We start from the raw sequence: 24,657 nt of genomic DNA on the forward strand, positions 1-24,657 counted from the left end.
CAGATGTTATTCCTTACTTGAATGTGGCCAGTTCCAACAAATATTCAGTAAAGAAAGTGGAATAGATTGAATTGACAATACAGTAAAGAATAAAATGTATTCTACTGCATGTCTGAAGATATTTCTAGAATAATGCACATGGTCATTGAGAGTGAAGTGTTATCAGACTGACGCAAGATTTCACTCAACACACTTTTAGAGAGACTTAAGAACTGTAATTGGTTTACTCAAATGAGTAACAGGACTGAAATATTTACTAACAAATATACGATAAATGTCTTCCTTGCGTCAAAAGATGCAAAGAGGGAGGAAGAGAAAAAAAAATGTTTTGTGTAGTCATTTGCAGGTGATGGCTGACCTTCTGTACGATAACACGACGCAAGTGCGCATGCGCGCAGCAAAGTGGCCCGAAAATGGCACTAGGCGTAAGAGCACTCCGAGTGCACTTTTGTGCAAGTCGCCACTTTCTTAAAACAACTGCAGTTTATCACCAACGACACTTCTCGGAAAATGTGTCCTCCAAATCTAAGGCCAGTGCCGAGCCGGCTGATCATATTCTCTACACACAGGAGCATTTTGCACTGAAGGACTCTCTAAGAAAGGTAACTGTAGTTGCATATCCTACTATAGGGAACATTACATTTTATTTACAAGCTCTCGTACACAATATTTTAAAGTTTTGGGTTTTTTTTTACGTATTCTCCCCTACCAAAAAAATATAAATAAATAAAAATGTGCCGCTGTGGTTATTTTTATTACGTATGAACCTGAAAGGGCATTACAGTTTCCAATATAGGTAAGGGGTCACTACAGTTACATACAGCACAGGCTAGCAAGCGAACTCCGATCCACACCTGGCATTCATACAACCAGCAATGGGCTATTACTTATTGATTAAATGGAAAGTTAGGAAATCGTATATTTCCTTGCATAAATCTCTACGGTACGTCTGTATTTAAAATATCGACGCTACGGCCTCTGTTTTGGAAACGCGTGTAAAGGAAATCTGCGCGGTCACATGACCTCACCGTACAGGGAATCTGGTGAGCTGAGTGACTGCGTCGGAATGACGCAGAACCACGCAGCCTGTTATACTCCACGCTAGCTAATTTCCGGTATATGAACTCATAATAATGAAAACAGAAAAAGAAAAACATAAGTCGCTTTGTAAATTATCGTAACTATAACCTGTGTCATGATTTAATTATATTTTCTGATAATTACAAATAATCTTCATGACAAACCTGTTTTTTTTCCTCACAAGATAATATTAGTAAAATCTGGCTAGCTGTCCCTAGTGAAATAAAATGTTTTGCTAAATTTTTCCTGCTCCCATTAGAGGCACCAGTTTACTTTGTCTTACAATCAGTGCTGAAACAGAACAGTGGCCGAAACCTTGGGCATCAATATACACTTATTTATTGTGACTTTATGATGTCATTATGTGTCGCCTAGCAGGGCACGGTGGCTTAGTGGGTTGCCTTACACCTCTGGGGTTGGGGGCTCAAATCCTGCCTCTTCCCCATATGTCCCCAAGCTTCAGGGGTTTCCTCTGGTTTCCTCCCCATTCTAAAGATATGCTTTGTTGTCCAGGCTCCCCTGCAACCCTGTGTAGGATAAGTGGTATGGAAAATGGATGGATGTGTAGCCTATTCAAATTGTTGACACTTTATGAAAATATTACAGTGACTCTGTCAGTGAGTAAGTCTGATTTTTGGTCTCTGTACACAACACAAAGTTCCATTTGTAACTCCAGTGATACTTACTGGAAGTTCAACAGATATATTTTGTGCATTCTCTCAGGAAGGGCTCCTTTCATCAAACAGTGTAAACAAAAGAAAAAGCTGCTGTATGCAGGCCTGTTGGGATTGAGGTGGCACCTAATCGTTGGTTTTGGAGCTTGAACAATGGCAAAAAGCAACTAGACTGTGCAATTCTGAAACATCGAGGTTATAAAAAGTCTCAGTAACTAACTATAGGAGTAAAAATTTAGACCTTGAACATTGTCATACTTCCACTTCCTTGTCAGGAAACCACTGCACATACATTGAATCAAAGTGCTGTTTCTCAAAATAATGTCGGCTGGAAAAGGTTGTAACAAAGAGAAAGGATGTTGCTTTGTATTATATTCCCATGTGATTTTGAGTATGTTAAAATGGGATACTGATATTAGATTTATTATTATTTTATTTTTTTTAAAGGAACATTGCCTTTTGGGGTCTATAATATCACTGTAGCTTTTACATTTACTGTACTTGTTAATGCATTCAAATGAAATGATCATGTTATTTATTTTATATATTTTTAAGATCACATAATTAATCAAAGATCACTTTTGTAATGTTGAGTAACTTATTTATATGTTGGTTGACGTACTAGAAATGTAAAATAATAATAATAATATAGGCCAGTAATTGTGTCCTGTTTATTGAATGTGCTGAAAAGTTAAGTGCCCCTGACCCTCCATACAGTGAGGGGAAAAAAGTATTTGATCCCCTGCTGATTTTGTACATTTGCCCACTGACAAAGAAATGATCAGTCTATAATTTTAATGGTAGATTTATTTGAACAGTGAGAGACAGAATAACAACAAAAAAATCCAGAAAAACGCACGTCAAAAATGTTATAAATTGATTTGCATTTTAATGAGGGAAATAAGTATTTAACCCCTCTGCAAAACATGACTTAGTACTTGGTTTAAAAACCCTTGTTGGCAATCACAGAGGTCAGACGTTTCTTGTAGTTGGCCACCAGGTTTGCACACATCTCAGGAGGGATTTTGTCCCACTCCTCTTTGCAGATCTTCTCCAAGTCATTAAGGTTTCGAGGCTGACGTTTGGCAACTCAAACCTTCAGCTCTCTCCACAGATTTTCTATGGGATTTAGGTCTGGAGACTGCCTAGGTCACTCCGGGACCTTAATGTGCTTCTTCTTGAGCCACTCCTTTGTTGCCTTGGCCGTGTGTTTTGGGTCATTGTCATGCTGGAATATCCATCCGCGACCCATTTTCAATGCCCTATCTGAGGGAAGGAGGTTTTCACCCAAGATTTGACGGTACATGGCCCCGTCCATTGTCCCTTTGATGCGGTGAAGTTGTCCTGTTCCCTTAGCAGAAAAAAAAACCCAAAGCATAATGTTTCCACCTCCATGTTTGACGGTGGGGATGGTGTTCTTGGGGTCATAGGCAGCATTCCTCTTCCTCCAAACACGGCGAGTTGAGTTGATGCCAAAGAGCTCCATTTTGGTCTCATCTGACCTCAACACTTTCACCCAGTTGTCCTCTGAATCATTCAGATGTTCAGTGGCAAACTTCAGACGGGCATGTATATGTGCTTTCTTGAGCAGCGGACCTTGCGCGCGCTGCAGGATTTCAGTCCTTCACGGCGTAGTGTGTTACCAATTGTTTTCTTGGTGACTATGGTCCCAGCTGCCTTGAGATCATTGACAAGATCCTCCTGTGTAGTTCTGGGCTGATTCCTCACTGTTCTCATGATCAATGCAACTCCACGAGGTGAGATCTTGCATGGAGCCCCAGGCCGAGGGAGATTGACAGTTCTTTTGTGCTTCTTCCATTTGCGAATAATCGCACCAACTGTTGTCCCCTTCTCACCAAGCTGCTTGGCAATGGTCTTGTAGCCCATTCCAGACTTGTGTAGGTCTACAGTCTTGTCCCTGACATCCTTGGAGAGCTCTTTGGTCTTGGCCATGGTGGAGAGTTTGGAATCTGATTGATTGATTGCTTCTGTGGACAGGTGTCTTTTATACAGGTAACAAACTGATATTAGGAGCACTCCCTTTAAGAGTGTGCTCCTAATCTCAGCTCGTTACCTGTATAAAAGACACCTGGGAGCCAGAAATCTTTCTGATTGAGAGGGGGTCAAATACTTATTTCCCTCATTAAAATGCAAATCAATTTATAACATTTTTGACATGCATCTTTCTGGATTTTTTTGTTGTTATTCTGTCTCTCACTGTTCAAATAAATCTACCATTAAAATTATAGACTGATTATTTCTTTGTCAGTGGGCAAACGTACAAACTCAGAAGGGGATCAAATACTTTTTTCCCTCACTGTATAATGTCCTAAAATTCTTCACTGCAACAATAAGCTTTTTTGAGATTTGGATTCCCTGAAGACCTCAATGCTTCCAGTATTGCCTTTTTATGGTACCTCCCTTCCTTTACGGTGAATAATCCTTGGCATTTGAATTTGGTGACTGATGTAGTGTGGATTTTTTACTGGGAGGTTGAAGCAGTTGAACACTGTTATCACTGGCTAATGAAAAAGCTTATCAGTGTTTTTTGGATGAGGTTTAGTGTGTATTCCTGCTCTCTACAACATTGTTCCATTACAGACTTTTTCCACAGGCAGTGAAAAAGGGTCAGTTAGTAAAAATCCATTCCTACTGAGAACTTGTGGTACACTTTGGTCAAATAAACATTCATGGTCCATCTATCCATTCTAACCAGTCTACATATTTATGTGGTCCACTTAATCCATCCATGCACCCAAAAATCAAACCCGATCTATATACTGTATCCATCCATCCATTCAGTCTATCTAGTCCATCTATCTAATCTGGTTTATCTATTACATTTGTCATCGATCTAGCCATCCAACCATTTGTCCAATCCAGTCTATCTGTTCCACCTAGCCACCCTCTCCAGTCTATCCAGTCCATCCAACCAGTCTGATCAGTGTATTCCCATCTGCCATCCATCTATCAAATTCACCTATCCTTCTGTCCATTCCACTCCAATATTCCATTCTACCCATCCAATAAAATCTTATACAGTCTATCCATCTGTCTAATCAATCCATGCATCATTCCATTCAGTTGAATCATTTTTTTCCAAGTCTAGATGGTCTACCTATCTTTCCATCCATTTAGTCTATCCGTCCATTCTGTCTAATCTAATCCATCTATCCATTTATTTAATCCAACTTATTAACAATCTTACAAAATATACAGTGGAATTTTAGCATTAATAGCCTATCAATCAGATTGTACCAGAAAGTTTTTTAATATAGTGCAATATTTTTAAAGGGGTCCTGAACAGAAAAGAAGCTATACAGTTTACCAAAATACAGAACAGTGTAGGATTAGATACTAGCAAAATACTGTCAGATACAGAATGTCTTACTAATTGCATTTAATTAATTGCCTTTGTTACCTTTTGAAGAGTATTTTAACTAAATGTGTTCAATTGAAGTTGTTTTTAATGTGTAAGTTGCCAGGACTTTATTTCTGTACACAAGGACATCATACAGCAGATTTTTACGAAGAATTACATAACAGGGAACATTAAATGGAAGGACAGGAGGGCAAATGTATTTTGACACAGGACATGACTGGACAGGAAATATGTTCAGCAGGAAAGGGCATACTACCATGACTGTGACCGGATTTTAAAAAAAAAGTTGATTAGAAGAATGAATTTGTTCTGTGTCACACTATGTACTGTTCTGTAAATTACTAAATCCTTCCGTTTATAGCTCTGAAAAATATGAAATCTCTTCTCACACCTTTTAACGTTCATCTTCATGCTGAAGTGGGTTGAGAAAATGCAAAAATAAAAAGTGCAGTCCATAAGTAATTTAATCTTTAGTGTTGTCTTCAGAAATATGTTTGATGGGGTCTCAGGCCAGACCCTGATAAAGTTGGTTTTGTACGTTTCATGCTATAATTCTGCTGAAAAGTGAAGCTCAGTCCAGTGACCTTTGAAGCTGAGCAATGAAGATGATTCTGAACACTTCTGAATTCTTGGTCATTGAATAGTTAATTGTTAGTGGTTCTAATTTGGCACATTTACTTAAAAAAAAAAAAAAACCTTCTCTGTTATAGGTTTCTGCATAAAACCTTTAAAGGATAACCTTAAAAACCCTTTAGTATGTAAATGGAGTTTTTATATATTAGAATGTAGTCCATCCTTTTCCTTTCACTCTTTTGCATTTGTTTGTCAGTGTCAACACATTAAAAAAGTTAAGTATTTTCTAATCTAGGAATAGTGTATCAGTGCATTGGGGTCCAGCAGTCTGGCATTCTTTTTCAATTTAACCCACAGGTTTTCACTACAAATGATCTTATCAACAATAACTTGAGTGAAAAGTAGAATCTCAGCAATATTTATGTGAATTTCAGAGTTTCTTAGTATTTGGTATGTCCTCTTTTTGCTTTAATAATAGTGTGACACAAGTTTGTGTAAAACCTGATGATTCATGTTTTAAAAAAATGCATCAGCGTGTCTTCCGAGCACATGCTTCAGTGCAAGGGATAAGACTCGACTCATGGAAAATCTGACCTTTTGAACAAAGGAGTTAATGTGGTCAATATCACAAATTTTCTTAAGTTTAAATAGTGATTTAAAAATTGCACATCTTGAATACTGAATAGTCAAGATGTTGCGCATATTCTTTTTTGTTGTTGTTTTAGAATTTTCTCAATTCTAAACTTTGTTCATTTACAGTTTTTGAAAAATTGAAGAACTCAGACTTTTGGACCCCACTGTATGTGATTAGAGAAACACCTTATGCTCCCCCTTTTACTCCATGTTGTGGGTAATTACTACCAGTAAATACTAAAATTCTGAAAGTACTGGCCAGCCCTGGATACAAAAATAGATGGCTAGACTGGTCTTGTGTACACCCTTCCGTATAACAATAGGAAGAAATAGTAGGAAATGATCTATTTCATGGAAGGGACCTGGTAGGAAATAATTCATTGGCAATGTATGCTACCTAATTGTAACACTTCTTGAGGCTTAGTGATTCATATGTCTCATCTTTGGTTCGGAAATATTGACAATTACATCATCAATGTTCACATCTTCACCTTGAAGATCGGAAAGTGCTCAGGCAGTGTTTTTCCCATCTTCAGCTTTCCAGTTTTTGGGCTGACCGGAGTGGAACCCGATGTGGTCTTCTGCTGCTGTAGTCCATTCACCTCAAGGTTTAACGTGTTGAGCGTTCTGAGATGCTCTTCTGCTTATGACTGTTGTAAAAAGTGGTTATTTATTTGACCATTGCTGTCATGTCAGCTCAAACTAGTCTGATTATTCTTCTCTGACCTCTTTCATCAATGAAGCATTTTCTGTTGCTCACTGTATATTTTTTTCATTCTGTGAAAACACTAGAGACTGTTGTGTGTGAAAATGTCTGGACATCAGCAGTTGCTGTCATCACATTTCCCCCCATTTGTTTGATGTAAACATTAATTGAAGTTCTTGACCTGTATCTGCCTGCACTGAGCTGCCACATGATTGATTGGCTGATCAGATAATTGCATGAATGAGCAGGGGTACCGGTGTTCCTATTAAAGTGGTCAGTAAGTGAGTAAGCTATGTAACTGACATTTCTGCTTGGTGTTTGGCTAGTACAAATGAATGCTGCAGTTTCTAGAAAGCATGCTAGTAGTTAGCCTACACAGAGTGATTTAGATATACAACTGTGTCTTTGCTCACGTTGTAACTAAAACTTTAAATGAGTAACAATAAACAACATTCATTAAATTCAAACAATAAGCACAAGATGGTGTTAGAATTGTATTGTGTTCAGTGCTAACTGATGCTTACTAGATACCTACCATTTTAACTAACTAACAACTGGGTTTGCTGCTGCTACTGTGTGTAAATTTGTACATTTTGAAACAGAGAATTAAGTGGTGCTGCAGATACCATCTCTCTAACACACTTATCACCAATCATATTGGGTCCGTTTTCTGCTTCTAAACACACTCTGTGGGAAAATGGGTTCCGTAAGGGTATTTTGAATGGATAAGGACTTGTAGGGTTCTGAGGGAAACGTCAAGGTTTTCCCCTAAAGGAACAAACTGAAAAACTCCTTTAGGGTGTAGTTGGAACCTTTTATATATGAGTGTACAAAAAAGATAACAATGATCAAATGTAGGAATAGTGTATAAGTATATGGTTGGAGACGCAGCTAATGCTCCACCTCTTTTCAAACTGTGTATTACTCAGTTACCACCAGTGAATACTAAGGGTGTGTATCAGCTCCCTCGGTAGTGAGTCAGTATGTATCGTGTACATGTGTGGACAATGGTAAGACCCTGGCTCACGTCACATTGGGACACTGATGACTTAATGTCCAGTGACATAAATGTTAAATGGTCTGCACTTATATAGTGCTTTTATCCAAAGCGCTTTACACTGTTTTTCATTGGTAATACATGATACACAATGATGGTAACTCTGCTAAAGGTTTAGTGATTCACGTATAATTTCTACAAAACTGGACTCTAAGTCGTTACCTTATGTCAGCAGTGGATTCCCAGCTGTTCTTTGTAAGGGTTACTTTTCGGTCAGTTGTGGGACTTAGCCTTGCTACAGTTCTTATTATTGATGTTGCTGCTGCAAACAAACATGTCCTTGTGACGCATGTTGAGGTTGGGTAGTTGGTCTCCCTCTCAAGGAAAACTTCTTTTTACATGCTATAATGAGCTGGAAACACTACTTTACACTAATGTAACTAAATACTGCTAAACGTATGATGTATCATGAATAAATAAAAAATGTTATCGTAGAACTTTCTCTGTAATTTTTGAAGAATAAAACAACCCTGGTTGTGCTGTTGGAACGTAATAAACTTTGGGGTGGTATCTGCATCCCACTTCCCTGTCATTGCTCATTGTTTCATTATGTACTCTAGTCATCTAAAGACCGTTTTCAGTAGTACTGCTAAGTGTACAAAAGAACTTTTAATTAAACGCACCTCTTCATATTTGGATATGATGTGTATAAATGATTTTGGTGTATATAGATCTGTGTAAGTGGTTTCTTAGAACAGGTGGCCATTATTCAAGCAAGCACATACACTCAAGAGAGTGAGGCCAATCCAGTAGTGTGTTTATTCTAAGTCAAATCTGTATTATACTGTAAAATATCTCATTAAATACCTTAGGGAAGCTTAAAAATGTCTGTTGCTTTTGAAAAGCTGTACATTGTGTTTTATTACAGCTCATTGATCAGGAGATTAACCCTTTTGTGGACAAATGGGAGGAGGAGGGTCAATTCCCTGCACACAGAATTTTCAAGATCCTCGGGAGTGCTGGATTTCTGGGAGTCAATAAACCTGTGGGTGAGCTGACCATACGTTTTTAGATTAAAGTGATGGGAAGCTACAGAGTAATTAACTCTTTTACTGCACTTCTGTATGAGAATGGAGTTGAGCATGTGGAAATTTGATGTATGAGAAGACAAGAGTTTGATAATGACAATATTAATTAAGTTTGAGTTGTTCTGAATAGACACATGCACAAAGGAATACATAGCAGTGCGCTTCTTTAATGTATTTCTGAGCTCATAAATCTATTGTAAGCACCAGGACTGTGCGTAAAGAGCTTAAATATTAATAAATGTGACCTCAGCAACTAGATTTTAATTTGTCTGCTGTGCCAGTTAAATAGCTAGTCATTATCAAAGTAATATTTCAATAAGGTAAATGATTAAATGTGTATTAAGTGGTATTTCTTATTGAAGGGGAAACGAAATATTGCAGTCCATGAAAGTTTGCATAGAGGCAAAAAAAAAAAAAAAGAGAAATTTTCTTCAGTCCTCCTCATTCTGTGTTCCTTAAAGAATCATGGGCTTTATATAGTTTTTTTTAATTGTTTCAAAGATGTGGGTTTGGAGCAAGCACAGTGTTTGGAGCAATGAGAAATTTACTTTATAAACCAATGGGTCAGGAGACAGAGGCTCTTGCATTAAGAAATGCTGACACTGGGAATGTTTTGCATTAGCAGGCAGGATTAAACAAGAGCTTCAGAAGCCTAACCTGTACATAAGATTACCATCTGGGAACTCAAATCACCTCATTGGATATATACAACCTTTGTTACTTGTGAGACACTTCTTGTGTATGATATTACTTTTACGGAAATGCTAAAATGACTCATGATAACTTTATGAGGAAAAAACTGAGGATTAATTCTTCATTTGAGACAAAATAAATATGTGTTCTTGTAATCCCTAAGAGAGGAACTATATTTTTTTAGAAACAGTCAAAATGAACTAAGAGCTCAGAATATTTGTTTAGGTTTAAGTCCTTTACTTCTCATGAAGACTTCTGATTTTCTTGGCTCAAGATTCATTTTTCAAAACATATAAAACTCAAAGATTTCTCATTACTGTTTTGTAACAAATGCACATAAAAAAAATACCACAATGCTGTTGAATTAAGCTCTGATTGTTTAGAAGGCAATGATTAATTTTCTATAATAGCAGTTTTCTATCACAGGAGAGACATCATGAAAGAAGACTGTGTACTTTCTAGTTTCTCTTTGACATGGCAAGCTGTTTTATTCCTTTTGTTTCTTGATTCATGTTTTTTATTATTTTTTTATTATTATTATTACCAAGACTGAGAACACTCCGAACATTCATGCTGCGAATCTGCTGTATTACCACATCATATCATGAGGAGGCAACACTGAACTCCTTGTCATATTCATGGAACCAGTTTGAGTTGACTTGTGCTTTATGACATAGCATGTTATCATGCTGGAAGTAGCCATTATAAGATGGGGTATTGTGGCCATAAAGGGATACATGTGGTCAGCAATAATAGTCAAATAGGCTGTAGCATTTACACAATGCTCGATTGGTATTAAGTGGCCCAGTGTGTGCCAAAATTACATTCCTCACACCATTATACCACCATCAGCAGACTGAACTCTTGACACAAAGCATGTTGGGTCCATGAATTCATGCTGTTGATGGCAAATCCTGACCCTTCCATCTGCATGTAGCAGAAGAAATCAAGATGTATAAGATCAGGTGATGTTTTTCCAGTCTTCAGCTGTCCAGTTTGAGTGAACCTGTGCCCTCTGTAGTCTCAGAACCGTGTTGTTGGCCAACAGGACTGAACTTATTGTGGTTTTCTGTTGTTGTAGCCCACCCACCTCAATGCTCCATGTGTTGTGAGATGCATTTCTGCTCACCACGGTTGTATAGAGTGGTTGTTTGAGTTACTGTAGCCTTCTTGTCAGGTCAAACCAGTTTGGGCATTTTCCTCTGACCGTTTACTGTATGTCTTTCGCACCATTCTGTGTAACCAGCCCATCTGGCACCAACAACCATGCAGCAGTTAAAGTTACTGAGATCACATTTCTCTCCTTCTGATATGTGCTATGAACAGTAACTTAATATCTTGACCTGTATCTGCATGATTTTATGCAGTGCGATGCTGTCAAGTGATTTCTAATTGTCTGAAAGAACCTTATAATTACAAGATATGGAAATTGATTAATGTATTAGTCTTACCTCATGAAAATCTATCACATTTAAAAGGACCAACATTCTTGTAAACCTGCGTTTTTCAGAGTTTGCTGAAATGAATGATGAAGTATCATAATGAGAGATGGGTGAAATCCTGATTGGTGTTGATATGAAACATCTTTTTCCACTAAGAAATAATATTCCCAGTGCTATAACCACTCGTGAAGAGGAAAGAGTGTGAGCTGTATCTTGGACAAGGTTGGGCACCACATCAGTGACCTCTCCTCCCTGTTACTACAAATCTTGTTATTTTAACTCGTGAAATATTTGCCGGTTGCTTAACTTGGCAGCTGAACTTGTTTTGGGTTTTTCCCCCCCCTTTTTAAAGAAAGTTTCTATCTTTTATCAAGTTCAGGGGTGTGCACTGAAACCCGTTGCTCAATATTAATTACAAGATATTGCACATTTTTATTCCAATTGTGGTGGCAAACTTTTCTGGGCCTCGTTTTTGTGCACTGCATTATTTATAATTGTGAAATTTGTCACATTGAAGCCATTCTTGAACAGTTTCAACAGCGTTAACACTGCCGTTCCTTTAGGACAACTGGGGATTGCTCTTTAATTTCACGCTTTGATTTATTTAAACATATTCTCAAACTCTAGCTGTAAAATAGCTTGCGATCAATCCTAATTAGAGCCATGATCATGAAGCGCACAATAAAAACCTGACAATTAACACTGACTGAACCATATCACATTCTTCATGGTCTTTGTAATAGTGGACACCATGAGATTTGGTGCTCAGTGGCTGTTTCTGTCTTATCAAGAAACTGAATGTTTTTTGCCTGGATGCTTCATTTAAATGTACCAAAGCCAATGTTCTTTTTCCTCTTATCTGTCTGCTGTTTCAGGCTTCATCACTGCAATAGCCTTATCACTCTACAGCTGTATCTGCTTCCTCTGCATTCACTTTCCTTTGCTAGAGCCAGACACTCCTATTCTGAGTACACCAGGATTAAATGACCTGTACTGCTGAAGGAAATATTGTAAAGAGTTGTGTATTATGTGCTTATATAACATACCTGAGCCAGTGTAATGGATAAATGCTCTCAAATAAGGTGAAATGTTTTTTGTTTTGCGTTATGTGTATGTGGTGTGATGTTTCACAGCTTACTATTTGTAATATTGCGTAACTAAAAATTACCTTTACAATAGATATATAGATGTAATTTGTTTCAAGCACCAGTCTCGGTAATTGTGTGGCGGTCTAAGAAAAGCCATCTGATCTCACTGTGGAATCCTGGCAAACAAAAAAAAAAAAACTAAAATGGTTTACTTTGATGTTATAGGCAGATTATGTAGAAATGTTTTTATTAACTTTTTAAACTTTTATAGGTGTTCTGCAATGATGCATAAAGGTGCCAGTTAAGAAAAAAGGCTTAAAAAAAAAACCCAAAAAACACAGCTGTAGGCTAATAAAGATGTAAACATAGATCTAGTTTTCGTAGTCCCATATTTTTTATTTATTTATTTTACATTTTTATATTTTTATTTAGTAGATAATAAATGCATTGGTGTGTCTCAGTGTAGTCTGAATGGAACTTTAGTATGATGTAAATTTATCCACTTTCACCTTTGGTGGTAAACAGATTTTAAAATGTTTGAATTTTACTTGTAACTGAGGTACATGCAAAAGAGAAACTTAAGCTCTGGAAAGTTTTGAAAAATTTGGTTTTGTGCAAGGTTTTCCCAGGCCACCACACATTTAAGACAGACCTGAGAGAGAAGTTTAAAGCCTTGTTTCTCAGAAGTGATGATGGAACCGAAGTTCAAAAGAAGTTCTGAGCATTCATAGGGTTTTTTTTTTTTTTTTTTTTTTTTTTTTTAAACAGTAGGAGGATTTTTGTTTGGCTAGTATCATTTATAACAGCAATAAATGGTCATTCCCTCACCACCCTCTAATTTCCCCTCTCTTTAAGTTAGTAAGACAAAAAAACACAGCTTGTAATGTTACCAAGAAAGTTACTGTTATAAACATACTCGAGTATGAGTCGAGACTCCATCCATCCATTTTCTATACTGCTTATCCTACACAGGGGCACGGGAAGCCTATCCTAGGGAACTCGGGGAACAAGGTGGGAGACACCCTGGATGGGGTGCCAGCTCATCACAGGGCACAATCTCTCTCTCACACACACACACACACACACACACACACCACGGACCATCTGGAAATGCCAATCAGCCTAGAGTACATGCCTTTGGACTGGGGGCGGAAACCTGAGTACCTGGAGGTAACCCCCGAATCATGGGGAGAACATGGAAGATCCAAACACAAAGGGCGGAGGGGCAAATTGAACTCTCCTTACAGAAACATTCACCAAGTCCCTGTGAATTAGCTGTTACTATAGAAATAATTCTAATGAGTATAGTCTAATGACTATATATACACATATAAACCTGTGACTTGCTTTGCAGCTTGGATTATTGTCAGAGCTGCTGTTATACAAAATTAACATCTTCTGACCAATCAGATTAGAGAATACAACAGCACTGTGGTAGAAACATTTATTGACCAAGTAGTGTTACTGTTAAGTAGTAACCACCACATTGTTTTTTTTTTGTTGTTGTTGGTTTGTTTTTGAAAGTAAACTTCTATTTTCTTAGTCTATGCTGGTTTTAATCCATCAGTTTTGTAGAATGTAGCCTTTATCTCTAATACTTGATAAAAAGTTACTTGATTTAAAAATAAATTAATATTTTATTAATTTATTAATTAATAAATTACGCTTCCACCTGGCTGTAGGAAATGTCAACTGTCTGTTATAAAAACACATTTAAGGAATCATCTTCCAGTAATCGAAGCTATCACCAGTATCACATTTATTCACATATTGCTATAGGTTAATCACTTTGGAGGTGGGTGGCCATTTCAGGTGCTACTGGATCATTAATCCTCCAAACTGCCACATGCCCCTGCCTCTCCCCCCTCTCTGAAGTGAATTTTTAACCTTGGGGAATCTGCTTGGAAGGAGCCATATATTAGGCTAGCCTTGGTCTTGATCTCTAAGTATTTAGCTTGGAGGCTCTTAAACATGACATATTACCCTGAATAATGTGTGAAAAGTAATTAGTAAATTGTAATGATATTTAGAGTGCACTTTAGATAAACAGAAATCAGAGGAAATGCAGTTGAAATAAACAGTCATTTGGAGTTGTTTGATGTTGACAGAATATGGAGGTCTTGGATTGGACTTCAGCTACAGTGTGGCTGTGGCAGAGGAACTGGGCAACATCAACTGCGGAGGCATTCCCATGGCCATCGGTGTTCAGTCTGATATGGCTACTCCTGCGCTGGCCAGGTAGCTTTGATTACCTCTTAAATGTGGCACATAAATAAATGAATTTCCTGAAATTGCTATCAACTGGGGTTTTAGTAGGGTCCATACAGTAATTTTACAGTAATTAATACAGAACGTTGCACCTAAACATCCTGGACTCTCAGTTTTGAGTTCAATTTTTGACTTTTCTGTACTCTTCTGTGTTGTTTTGGTGTAAGTTGTTGTATCAATATCTTTGTAAATTAATTTTCTTTTATTAAAATCTCAATTTGTTTTGGAAAGCTCTTTCATCACCATCTCATGAGGTTTTTGCTTGCAGTAATGAAAGGAGCAAATTGTGCTGAATAATGAATAATGTTCAATTATTGCTTTGAGGTATGTAACTGAACACAATGCCCCTGTAGATTTGGGTCTGCAGAGCTGAAAAATGAGTTCTTGCTTCCATCCATAATGGGAGAAAAAGTGGCATGCCTGGGAGTGAGTGAAGTTGGTGCTGGCTCTGATGTTGCAAGTAAGTACTTTTTTCCCCCCAAGGAAAAAGGCAACAAGGGATTAGCATAGTTGTACATGAGACACAAAATTGATTAAAGTGGAGAAAAGCATTTTAGGCAAGAAGAGATTTTAAGCAGAGCTAATTGATACATAGAGTATTTTGTCCATCTGTTTATGTTCTAGGAAAAAGGTAGCACCACATAGGATTTTGTTTCTCTCTCTCTCTCTCTCTGGAGGAACAATTAAAGGTTCAAAAGAGTTTCCCTTCATTTCAGAGCCTTTTTAGAACTCTAGAAAGTTTAAACATCCACAGAACCTACCATTAAGAGAACCTTTCTTCATGTGCACACAAGTAAAATCTCGATGGTAGGAATTCCCACAGTTCCCCTAATGTTTCCGTTAAGCAAAACACCATGTTACATCTGTGCATCCTTAAAAGCAGAACTGGCAGCTGCTTGTTTTTCCGGTAACCTGACTTTTCTAACTAGAAACAATTTCCTCTAAGAAACACTTTTTTGGAATTTGAACAGTTTTTTCTGTAGATGCAGACTGAAAAAGAAATGCTGTTGTGTCCCAGGCATAAAGACCACAGCTGTGCGTAAAGGAGACGAGTTTGTCATTAATGGAGGAAAGATGTGGACCACCACTGGCACACAAGCAGACTGGATGTGCCTCTTGGCCAATACAAGCGATGGGCCACCACACAGGAACAAGTCTCTCATCTGCCTACCTATGAATCTACCTGGTAGGAGCGTATGCAAAATCAAGAAGCTGTTTGTCCTCAGAATGTAATGTTTTAGGAGAATGTAGGCTCTTCAATCAAGAAGGATGAATACTTCGTTATGTATGACTACTGACTCCAGTTCTGATAGCGCCTTAGCTTATTTGTACTGAATCGTTACTCTGAGGCGGATCTCTTGCAGGAATTCATATTGCCCGTAAGATTGATAAGCTGGGCATGAGGTCCTCGGACACAGCAGAGGTGTTCTTCGAAGACGTTCGGGTGCCATGTAAAAACATCATAGGTCAAGAGGGAATGGGCTTCACGTACCAGATGCTGCAATTCCAGGAAGAACGTCTTTGGGGAGTGGCCAATAGTAAGTGCTAGTGGTATTTCCCATGTATCCCATAGAGAACCATTTACTCCCTAGTACTGAGAGAGTATTTTGAGTATGATTCACTGCCTGTGTCATCTTGACATCACATGAATGACGGCAGTGCTGTTTATGAAATAAAAGTACAACACCTCTACATTGCTTAACTTTGCAAAGTGACCTTAAGGTCATTTGAAAACATGTTTCTCTTTGACTTCAACTTCCTCCATGACAGACTTTTCCAAAAATGCCTGACTGTATATGTGGGAATGGTCATCATGTGGAGGTGGAAAGTCTGAGTTTTACTTTTATTACATGAATAGCTGCCTCTCTTGTGGTCAGTGGCACATGTACTCCTGCCTGTCTGGGATCCAAATTATTGAAGCTCATTATGATGATGTTTGTTTATTATTATACCACTAAAAATTTTTCACTTTCTGTTTGTAATATAAAGTTCTAACAATGATGGAGAAAGTGGTGCAGGAGACAATTAACTACACTCGGCAGAGGAAGATCTTCCAGCAGCCAGTGCTGTACCACCAAGTAGTGCACTTCAGGTTAGCAGAGCTGCAGACTGAGATTGAGCTCCTGCGCTCTCTGCTGTACCACTGCACAGGTGGGCCAACTCATCGACCTAATCATTTAAAGCAACTCCAGTGGGATACTCCATGTTTAGCTGCCCTATAACACAGGTTATATTTGTCTGTCATGCCATTGTTTTCACATTTTGTTTGCATGTGTTTAAATTTGAGCCGATGGAGAACACAACCTAAACTGCTGAAAGCAACTTTAATAAATGCTTGGAAAACCATGTCATTTTGTCGGGCTATTAAACTTATAAAGACAGTTTGCATGGTATATTTACCATGTACTTATCGGGAAAGAGCAAGTAAATGGAGCTCTGCTCTCCAATGAATGAATGACATTCCTCATTAATGAGAAATGAAAAAGCTTGACCTGTACAATAATTAAAGAATACGGCACCATTTTTAACTTTTCTTATTGACATTCCTTTTGTTTAAGATAAGACATTATGATGCAGTATAAGATCATGTTTTTTTTTTTTACATATTTCATGAAACTTGCTGGAGTCGCCCTTTAAGCCCATTCTTTCTTTTGCAGTTGTACAGTGAATTTGCTCAGTTCTCAATTTAGTGCTAGCAAAACAGTCTGGCCTTAAAGCAAATATATCTAGTGAAGTTCAAATACTATGCTCCAAATTGAATATTTCACTAGCTGCTTATGTAATGTGAAAAGAAACCTACGACCAGCAAATACTGCCATGAATTTACACTCAGGAGACTAGATACAACACGGTAAATGGTTCGATGATGACTTTTTCTCTCTCTCTCTTTTGTCCTTAGCGCTGTACATTAAGGGCAACGATGTGACAAAGTTGGCAAGTATGGCAAAGCTGAAGGCGGGTCGTCTGGCACGTGAGTTAGGAGACAGCTGTTTGCAGTACTGGGGCGGGATGGGCTTCACCAGTGATGTCCTTGTCAGCAGGTTCTACAGGTCTGTCCCCTGCTGTCTTTTTGTATCCAACTCTACTTAGTCTTTGCCCTCAGTCTGTCATTAATACATATTAAGCTGTAGTGACACCTAGCGATGTGGCTGATGAAGGCAACAGTAAAGACCTTGCCTCAACTTGAATTTTAAAAGATAGTGGTTTCTAATACTCAATCACTTAACAAATTCATTACTGCCTCATAATGGCTCCTAGATGATTATGTAGTTGAAACTACGTCTTTTTTATCTCGTCACCAGGGACTCCAGACTGATGTCAATAGGTGCAGGAGCAGATGAAGTCATGCTCTCAATCATTTGCAAGTACATGGACATCTTGCCCAGAAAATAACACCACTATGCAATATCGGTGTTGGTGTGAACAGTGTTCTTAACTTAGTTTGAACTCAAGTGCAAATCATTTTAATGAAGTAGGTTTTCCATTACAAGATTATTATTGTCACCGAAAAACCCCTCTGGTTTGTTCTATACCGAATCTTCAGGAGTGAAATAACCCTTTTGAGTGATAGATATAAGCTTTTTCACCCTAAAGTGTAGTCTTACTCATGTTACTTTTAACCAATGCCATTGTTTGATGCAGAAAACCAATTTGGTACAGGAGCATTTTCATTTTGGGAACTATTTTTAAAAACCAATACAAGGTTGTTGTTTTGTTTGATTGTTTTATCTATAACTTTGTACAGAATTAGTCCATGGATGATTGATATTGATGAATAAATATCATGCATTGGTTTGTATAATTGTAAAGTGTATATAAAACATATTAAATGACTTTCAACATTTTATTGTTGTATATTGTTAAACATTATTAGATATTTTCTCTTACATACAAATCACAATTGTGAGAAATCCATTTCATTTTTAGTCCAGAGCTGTTAAGCTTAAGATATCTTCTGTATATTCAGAATTCATTCTTAAATTAAACCTCAACTTACAAGTCAACGGAAAAAGGATTAAAATCTTAAGGTTAGAAAAGATTACATTTCTCATTGTTTATCACTGTTGATTTTCCCCCTCAGAAAACATTTTTAATGTTTACACATTTCCTTGAACAGGGGCAGACCATGACCTCCCTATCATTTAGAGCTATTGTGCATTCACTACAGTGTTGTCACAATTATTCTGAAAGGACATGCTGACCAGGAGGCCAGCTTAATAAGTTGTTTACACCAAGAAGCTTGATGAACAATTAGCTTGACAAAATAGACAATGTTTTTCTCACTGTTTTTCTGTTCTCTGACCTGCAGCACAGCCTGGATCTGTGTATTCATAGAAACTAACATCTTTGTTTCGGAGAGTCTATATAAAAAGCAGTCGATTACTTCCTCATATGATGCATGCATTGAACTGTGGAAAAAAACATTCTGGGATAGTATGATTAATCCTAGGAAACAGCTGCATATCTAGAATGATATATTGGCATTGCCTTAAAGCCTTTTATATCTCACATTGAATACTGATAATACAACCATTTACATCCTAAAATTACCAACCTATTACAGTGAGGAATACTAATAAGATCTGTCCCTGATTTTGCATAACTTTTGAGTGAAATATTGAACACATCAGATACTCTTTGTTAATCATTTCAAAGGCATCACTGGCCTGATTCGTTCGGTTTGTCTGATGCAGAGGAGCATGGCACACAGGGTAGAGGCTGTCAAGAAAGCAGTCAGTCATTAGTCTTTCCATCACCTCAGTTTGATCACCCAGTAAAGAACAGTGAATACAAAGAGAGCAAAAAGTAGCATGTAGCAGTAGATTTTGGTTTGACTTCCTCTGGACAACGACTTCAGTCTGCCCATGGTGGCTCCCAAGAAACCGCCAGTTGAGTCAAAGTCCGAGTCCTACAGCAAATTAAAAATATTATGCAGGGTTTGTTCTGGGTTTAGACCAATGGTCTCTTATCATAATTAGCTGATGTACTTTTGTCTGTCTGAAATTCTTAAAAGAATATTCACCTAACAGATTAAGCTTATGCAAATTGGCAGCCTGTAGGAAATTTTCCTACGCATATATAATAGACATGCTTTGTGAACAGACTCCTGAATGTTCGCTCACTAGGAACTAATTAAAGCATTATTCACTACTAAATATGTAGACTGCAGTATAATTTGCATTGTAAAACTGCAACACGTGGCAAAACTGATTAAGCTCCTCACTGCCAAGATAAGCACATCTTTCTGATGTCTAGATCACAAGCAAATTTCAACATGAAAGTGTGAGCATGAATATTTTCATTCTATACATCATATTGCCACTCAATTAAATGCAGAATGAACCTCTTTTTAGCACAAATAAGTCCTCATAATGTTTCATTATCATGTAGAATGAGACTGATGGTTTAGAAGACATGTCTTATATTTGTAAACATGGATATTTACATTAGCATTTCAGGTAGGCCAGCAACTAAGGATTATACTGATAGTTAACCAATTGTTTTTTTTAATTCACTGGTATGATTATTGTAAAAAGATATAAACATACATATACACACACTAAATGCCAAAACATTTATTGAAAAATACTTCTTTCCAATATTTCAATCAAATAATGCTTCTACTTTGAACTAGGCTTAATTGTAGAACAGGTCACTAACTACAGTACAGTATTACTCATTTTACAGAAAATCTGTCCTGACGTGAGAATATTATCAAGTGCTTACCACTTTTTTCAAATAAGACAGTGATGTTTTTTAATTATTATTATTTCATGAATAAACAGGATAAGCAAAAATCACAAACTGCTTCTCTGCATTTATTTTAAATTTATTGTCAGTATTCGGCTGGCAGATCACGTGGGTAGGGTTGTGTTTACTGTGTGTGTGGATGAACATGTCTGTCAGCCAACACCGAAGACCATTTCTGACCCAGGAAAATCCCTGAGATAATAAGCATAATTGAACCTGGGGCATTCCACTTTATTTTATTGCAATTAAATGGAATATTACATATAATTTTTAATGCTTGAATGATTTGTACTAAATTCTACATGGTGTGAAGTGCTCCGACTCCCAGATCTGGTGTAGACCACTAATAAGAACTTTAATGTTTTTAAAGCTTTTAAAGTTTTTATAGGATTTCTTGGGTTAAAAATTGTTTTAAAAAATATATATATATATATATATAATAATAATAAAAGACAGTTCTATTTGCAGTCACAGGACATAGTAATGTTTTCAATGTCAGCAATTTTAAGAAGTTAGCAAAACTCCTAGACAATTGTAATTTATCCAACAGTTCTTTGATAGTGGCGAAAGGATCTGACATGTAAAAATAAAAGCATATAAACTTACCATGTCTGATAACATTTTATTTTGGTATTTGACTTCAGTCCCGATGTCAATTGAAAGCTGGCGAATTATAAGAAGAGACAAATGATCATTCACCTGACTGACAACTGACTGCTCAACAGCATACACCTTTAAGATACACCATATTGGCTATACTGTGACATATACCTGCACATATAATATTAATATAACTTACATGTTTCAGTGCGTCTACTTTGGCTCTAAGACCTTCTTGTAAATGTTCGTTCTCCTCCTCGTAAACGCTGTAACCGCTGGCCACATAATTCCCCTGCGGCGCTCCTTCACCTGTGAACCATTAAATAAAATGCTTTGCTTTAATTCATTTCATATTGCATAAACAATAATATAACATCTTTAATCACAACACTATGACGATTTAAAATCAATCATAAATTGGAGCATAATTCATGGTTTCACGGTCTTTGCAATAGTCCGCATGATACCTAGCGGTATACGGAGGCACAAGAAATATATACCATACAGTATATATAACACGAGTTTTAATTTGGTACCGTGAAAGATACAATACATTCCTATAAAACAATTTCATTGCATAAGAAATATAGGCCTATTTTTTGTTATATTAATACATTTTTAAGCAGAAGACATTTATCTGTTGGATGGATGACAGTTTATTCTGCCTAATCATAACTTTGCTTGCTGGATTAGATTGCCTAACTAGATTAATTGTATTATAGTATATATTGGTCTAATAAATTACAACTGAGAGGATTCAAAATCTGCCCAGAAGACATGAAAAGTGGTTAAAGGCTGTATGTAATAAGGGCAATGGGAATACAAGGTATTAGCAAAAAATGTCGATTATTTCCACTATTAAAATCTTAAGTACACCATCTGATGACGATAAAGCAAGATCTGTTAAACATAGCCCATTGATATCAATTTAATATCGTCTTTATTTTCTAAGGGCATGCAAACATTTGCACTTAGTACAACTAATATAACATTGTTACACATTGCCTGAACAAAGTAACTTTATATCACGTATGAAACCAGCACTAGATCTCTAATTTAGATCAGGACAGTGGGTTAATGAATAATCAGTGATGAATAACTTATCAGCTTCAACTGTTCCACAGATGAAGAATACGATCTCTCTCAAAACCTCCGGTCTCTCCAAAGGTGAAAGAAACTCGTTTCTTGCACTTATCTTGTTAATAATTTTCTTTGTTTTAGATTTGTTTAAAAAAAACAAAAACAAACAAACACACAAAAAAAAACTTCATCATTCCCATTATGAATCCACTGAACATTTGGTGTGTGTGTTCTCATGTAAACACAAACACTGTTTTGAACCTACCTGCATTTCTATATTAATTTATCTATCAACAGTTCTCATGGCTAAGATCTTCACTGTAATGGAATAAATGGAGTAATACATGTCCTGGTTTTTGTCTCCTTTATTCAGAATTGATTTATCTTCTTTGTTTTTTTACATAACAATTGTGCCCTGAAACACTGAAAGTGTACAAAGTAGGGATGCACCAAAATGAAAATTCTTGGCCGAAGCCGAAACCTAATATAATGAAAAACTTGGCCGAATACCGAACACATTTTTTCCATTTATTTTACCATTTTTTACACCATTGCATAAATTAAATAGTCAAAATGTGCTTTTTACTATTTTGCCTTGCTTTTCAAAGAATATTTTCAAAATTTCAAAATATTTAACACTGAACATTTTTTTTCCATTCCAGCAGGCATAGGCTACCAACAAGGCACAATATAACTTTAAATAAATAAATGAGTAAAATAAAAATATTTTGAATATTTTGAAAAATACTTTGAGCCCCCCCTTGAACAGCCTATGTTAGGCCTATAACTGACTGCTGAAAGAATGGAACACTCTGTAGCCTACAACTAAAAAGTGCATTAAAAAGTGCATTGACAAGAGTGCAACAAAAGGTTCTATTCGGTTCTATACGGCTGATTATACTAAGGATGTGTACCGCTCGCGTCCCTGTACACCTCGCGGAGTATTATAGTAAATATACTATAGTTAGATACGTTGTTAATGTTCTGTTCCCTTAAATAAATACGTCTTTACCTGCTTCCATACTCTACCCCCTTACGTCTCGCGACGTGACAGAATACTCCGGAACAGAAACAAAACAAACGCACGTGTCCAAAGTAAACAATGTCACGGTTGTCAACATCCGAAGAGCATGCGCACACCTCCCCATCTCTTTGAGTCGCTGCCGGAAGTGGAGGTCGTGAAATTCGCGCATGTCACTCTGGTTGCTAGGCTATTTGGCGCGTCATCAAACACGTCATTGTTCGGTCAAATTTATTCGGCCGAACACCGAAAGTGCTTCTTTTTTTTTTGCTATTTTCCGCCGAATAATTTCGGTTGCCGAACATTCGGTGCATCCTTAGTACAAAGTCTTTTCTTGAATGTATTTTTTCCATTTATTCCCTTTTCTTTAATGTCATTTCCCATTCATTTCAAGCCCCTGGTCAGGCTGTTATCCCAAAGTTCATTGTAAGTAAGTAAGTAAATAAATAAATAAATAAATAAATGGGAAGTTCCACGTATGACGTTCCAACCATTTATGCTAGCTAGTTACCCAAGTAAGCCCCTTAAGTAGGCTACATGTAGCACATCTTCCTAAAAAAGCGCAAATAATTAGTTAAGTAATATTAAGTCTCAGCTTACACACGGGAAATTGAAAGAACACAAGTAGAAATCGTAACCAGTTATCTAACCTGTGAGAATAATCCATTTTGATGACTAGCACTATTGAGAATAACTTACCCAAACCTGCACGCCTCATTTTACCGTCAAATCTTCACCTGTGTTTTTCCTACAATCACCTCACCTAACTGCTTAAAACACCGCGTTCACTCTTTACACACAATCTATTATAGACAGAAGAGAAATCCGGCTATACTTCTGATATCTTCGCTAACTATTAGCCTAGGTTTTCACGCCACGACAGCCTACGGAAGCCGGTATGGACCCTGAGTGACACGCCGAGTCGTCACGTGATCAAGAGGAATGTGGGAAATGCAGTTTTCACGTGTAGCGTTATGAAATGGTGAACGACAAAGAAAGCAAGTTGTTCCGTTGTGACTCATTGAAGTATCTGAAGACATTCTGCAGACTCAAATCGCAATAATAATAATAATAATAATAATAATAATAATAACAACAATAATAATAACAATATCAATAATAATAATAATAATAGTTTATTTTATTATTATCATTATTATTATTATTGTTGTTGTTGTTGTTGTTATTATTATTATTATTATTATTATTATTATTATTATTATTATTATTATTATTATTATTCAGATTTGAGTCTAAAACAATGCTACAGAATGTCTTCACATATTTTAATGAATCACACAGGAACAACTTGCTGTCTTTGTTTTACATTTACATTTATTCACTTAGCAGACGCTTTTATCCAAAGCGACTAACAGATGAGAAAAATACAAGCAAAGCGATATATCTAGCAGAGAACAATAAAAGTAGTGCTACCATACAAGATCCATTAATTGAGTTCCAGAAGAAGCAAAGGGCACAGAGTAGAGGTGGAAAGTGCAAATATATATAATTGTTTTTTATAATTGTTTAATTTTTTTTTTTTTTTTTTTTTTTTTTATGAGTTGGTTAGGTGTTCAGGGA

At 36.9% G+C, this 24,657-nt stretch overlaps 2 protein-coding genes across 2 annotated transcripts; one reads left to right on the forward strand and one right to left on the reverse strand.

Annotated features, from left to right (window-relative positions):
- The first annotated feature begins 393 nt into the window (after window positions 1-393).
- Window positions 394-18,469, forward strand: zgc:85777 (acyl-CoA/acyl-ACP dehydrogenase). The gene is made up of 9 exons (XM_017454804.3): window positions 394-602; window positions 8,974-9,094; window positions 14,465-14,594; window positions 14,978-15,084; window positions 15,643-15,810; window positions 15,989-16,162; window positions 16,614-16,775; window positions 17,524-17,674; window positions 17,927-18,469. The coding sequence occupies exons 1-9, from the start codon at window positions 414-416 to the stop codon at window positions 18,015-18,017; spliced, it is 1,293 nt and encodes a 430-aa protein (XP_017310293.2). The 5' UTR covers window positions 394-413; the 3' UTR covers window positions 18,018-18,469.
- Window positions 18,455-23,995, reverse strand: bet1 (Bet1 golgi vesicular membrane trafficking protein). Its single transcript, XM_017454805.2, has 4 exons — window positions 23,776-23,995; window positions 21,175-21,284; window positions 20,982-21,038; window positions 18,455-19,533 (listed from the first exon to the last, which is right to left on the reverse strand). The coding sequence occupies exons 1-4, from the start codon at window positions 23,792-23,794 to the stop codon at window positions 19,378-19,380; spliced, it is 342 nt and encodes a 113-aa protein (XP_017310294.1). The 5' UTR covers window positions 23,795-23,995; the 3' UTR covers window positions 18,455-19,377.
- Window positions 23,996-24,657: the final 662 nt, after the last annotated feature.

The sequence above is a fragment of the Ictalurus punctatus genome, chromosome 24 (genome assembly GCF_001660625.3).
Source record: "Ictalurus punctatus breed USDA103 chromosome 24, Coco_2.0, whole genome shotgun sequence".
Classification (NCBI taxonomy): domain Eukaryota; kingdom Metazoa; phylum Chordata; class Actinopteri; order Siluriformes; family Ictaluridae; genus Ictalurus; species Ictalurus punctatus.

Excerpts from the sequence above, each read along its gene's own strand:
- zgc:85777 (XM_017454804.3), top strand. The coding sequence starts at position 414 with ATGGCACTAGGCGTAAGAGCACTCCGAGTGCACTTTTGTGCAAGTCGC. Across the intron at positions 603-8,973 it reads TGAAGGACTCTCTAAGAAAG|CTCATTGATCAGGAGATTAA; the intron begins GTAACTGTAGTT and ends GTTTTATTACAG. Across the intron at positions 14,595-14,977 it reads GCTACTCCTGCGCTGGCCAG|ATTTGGGTCTGCAGAGCTGA; the intron begins GTAGCTTTGATT and ends ATGCCCCTGTAG.
- bet1 (XM_017454805.2), bottom strand. Across the intron at positions 21,039-21,174 it reads AAGTAGACGCACTGAAACAT|CTTTCAATTGACATCGGGAC; the intron begins GTAAGTTATATT and ends ATAATTCGCCAG. Across the intron at positions 19,534-20,981 it reads ATAAAATGTTATCAGACATG|GACTCGGACTTTGACTCAAC; the intron begins GTAAGTTTATAT and ends AATTTGCTGTAG.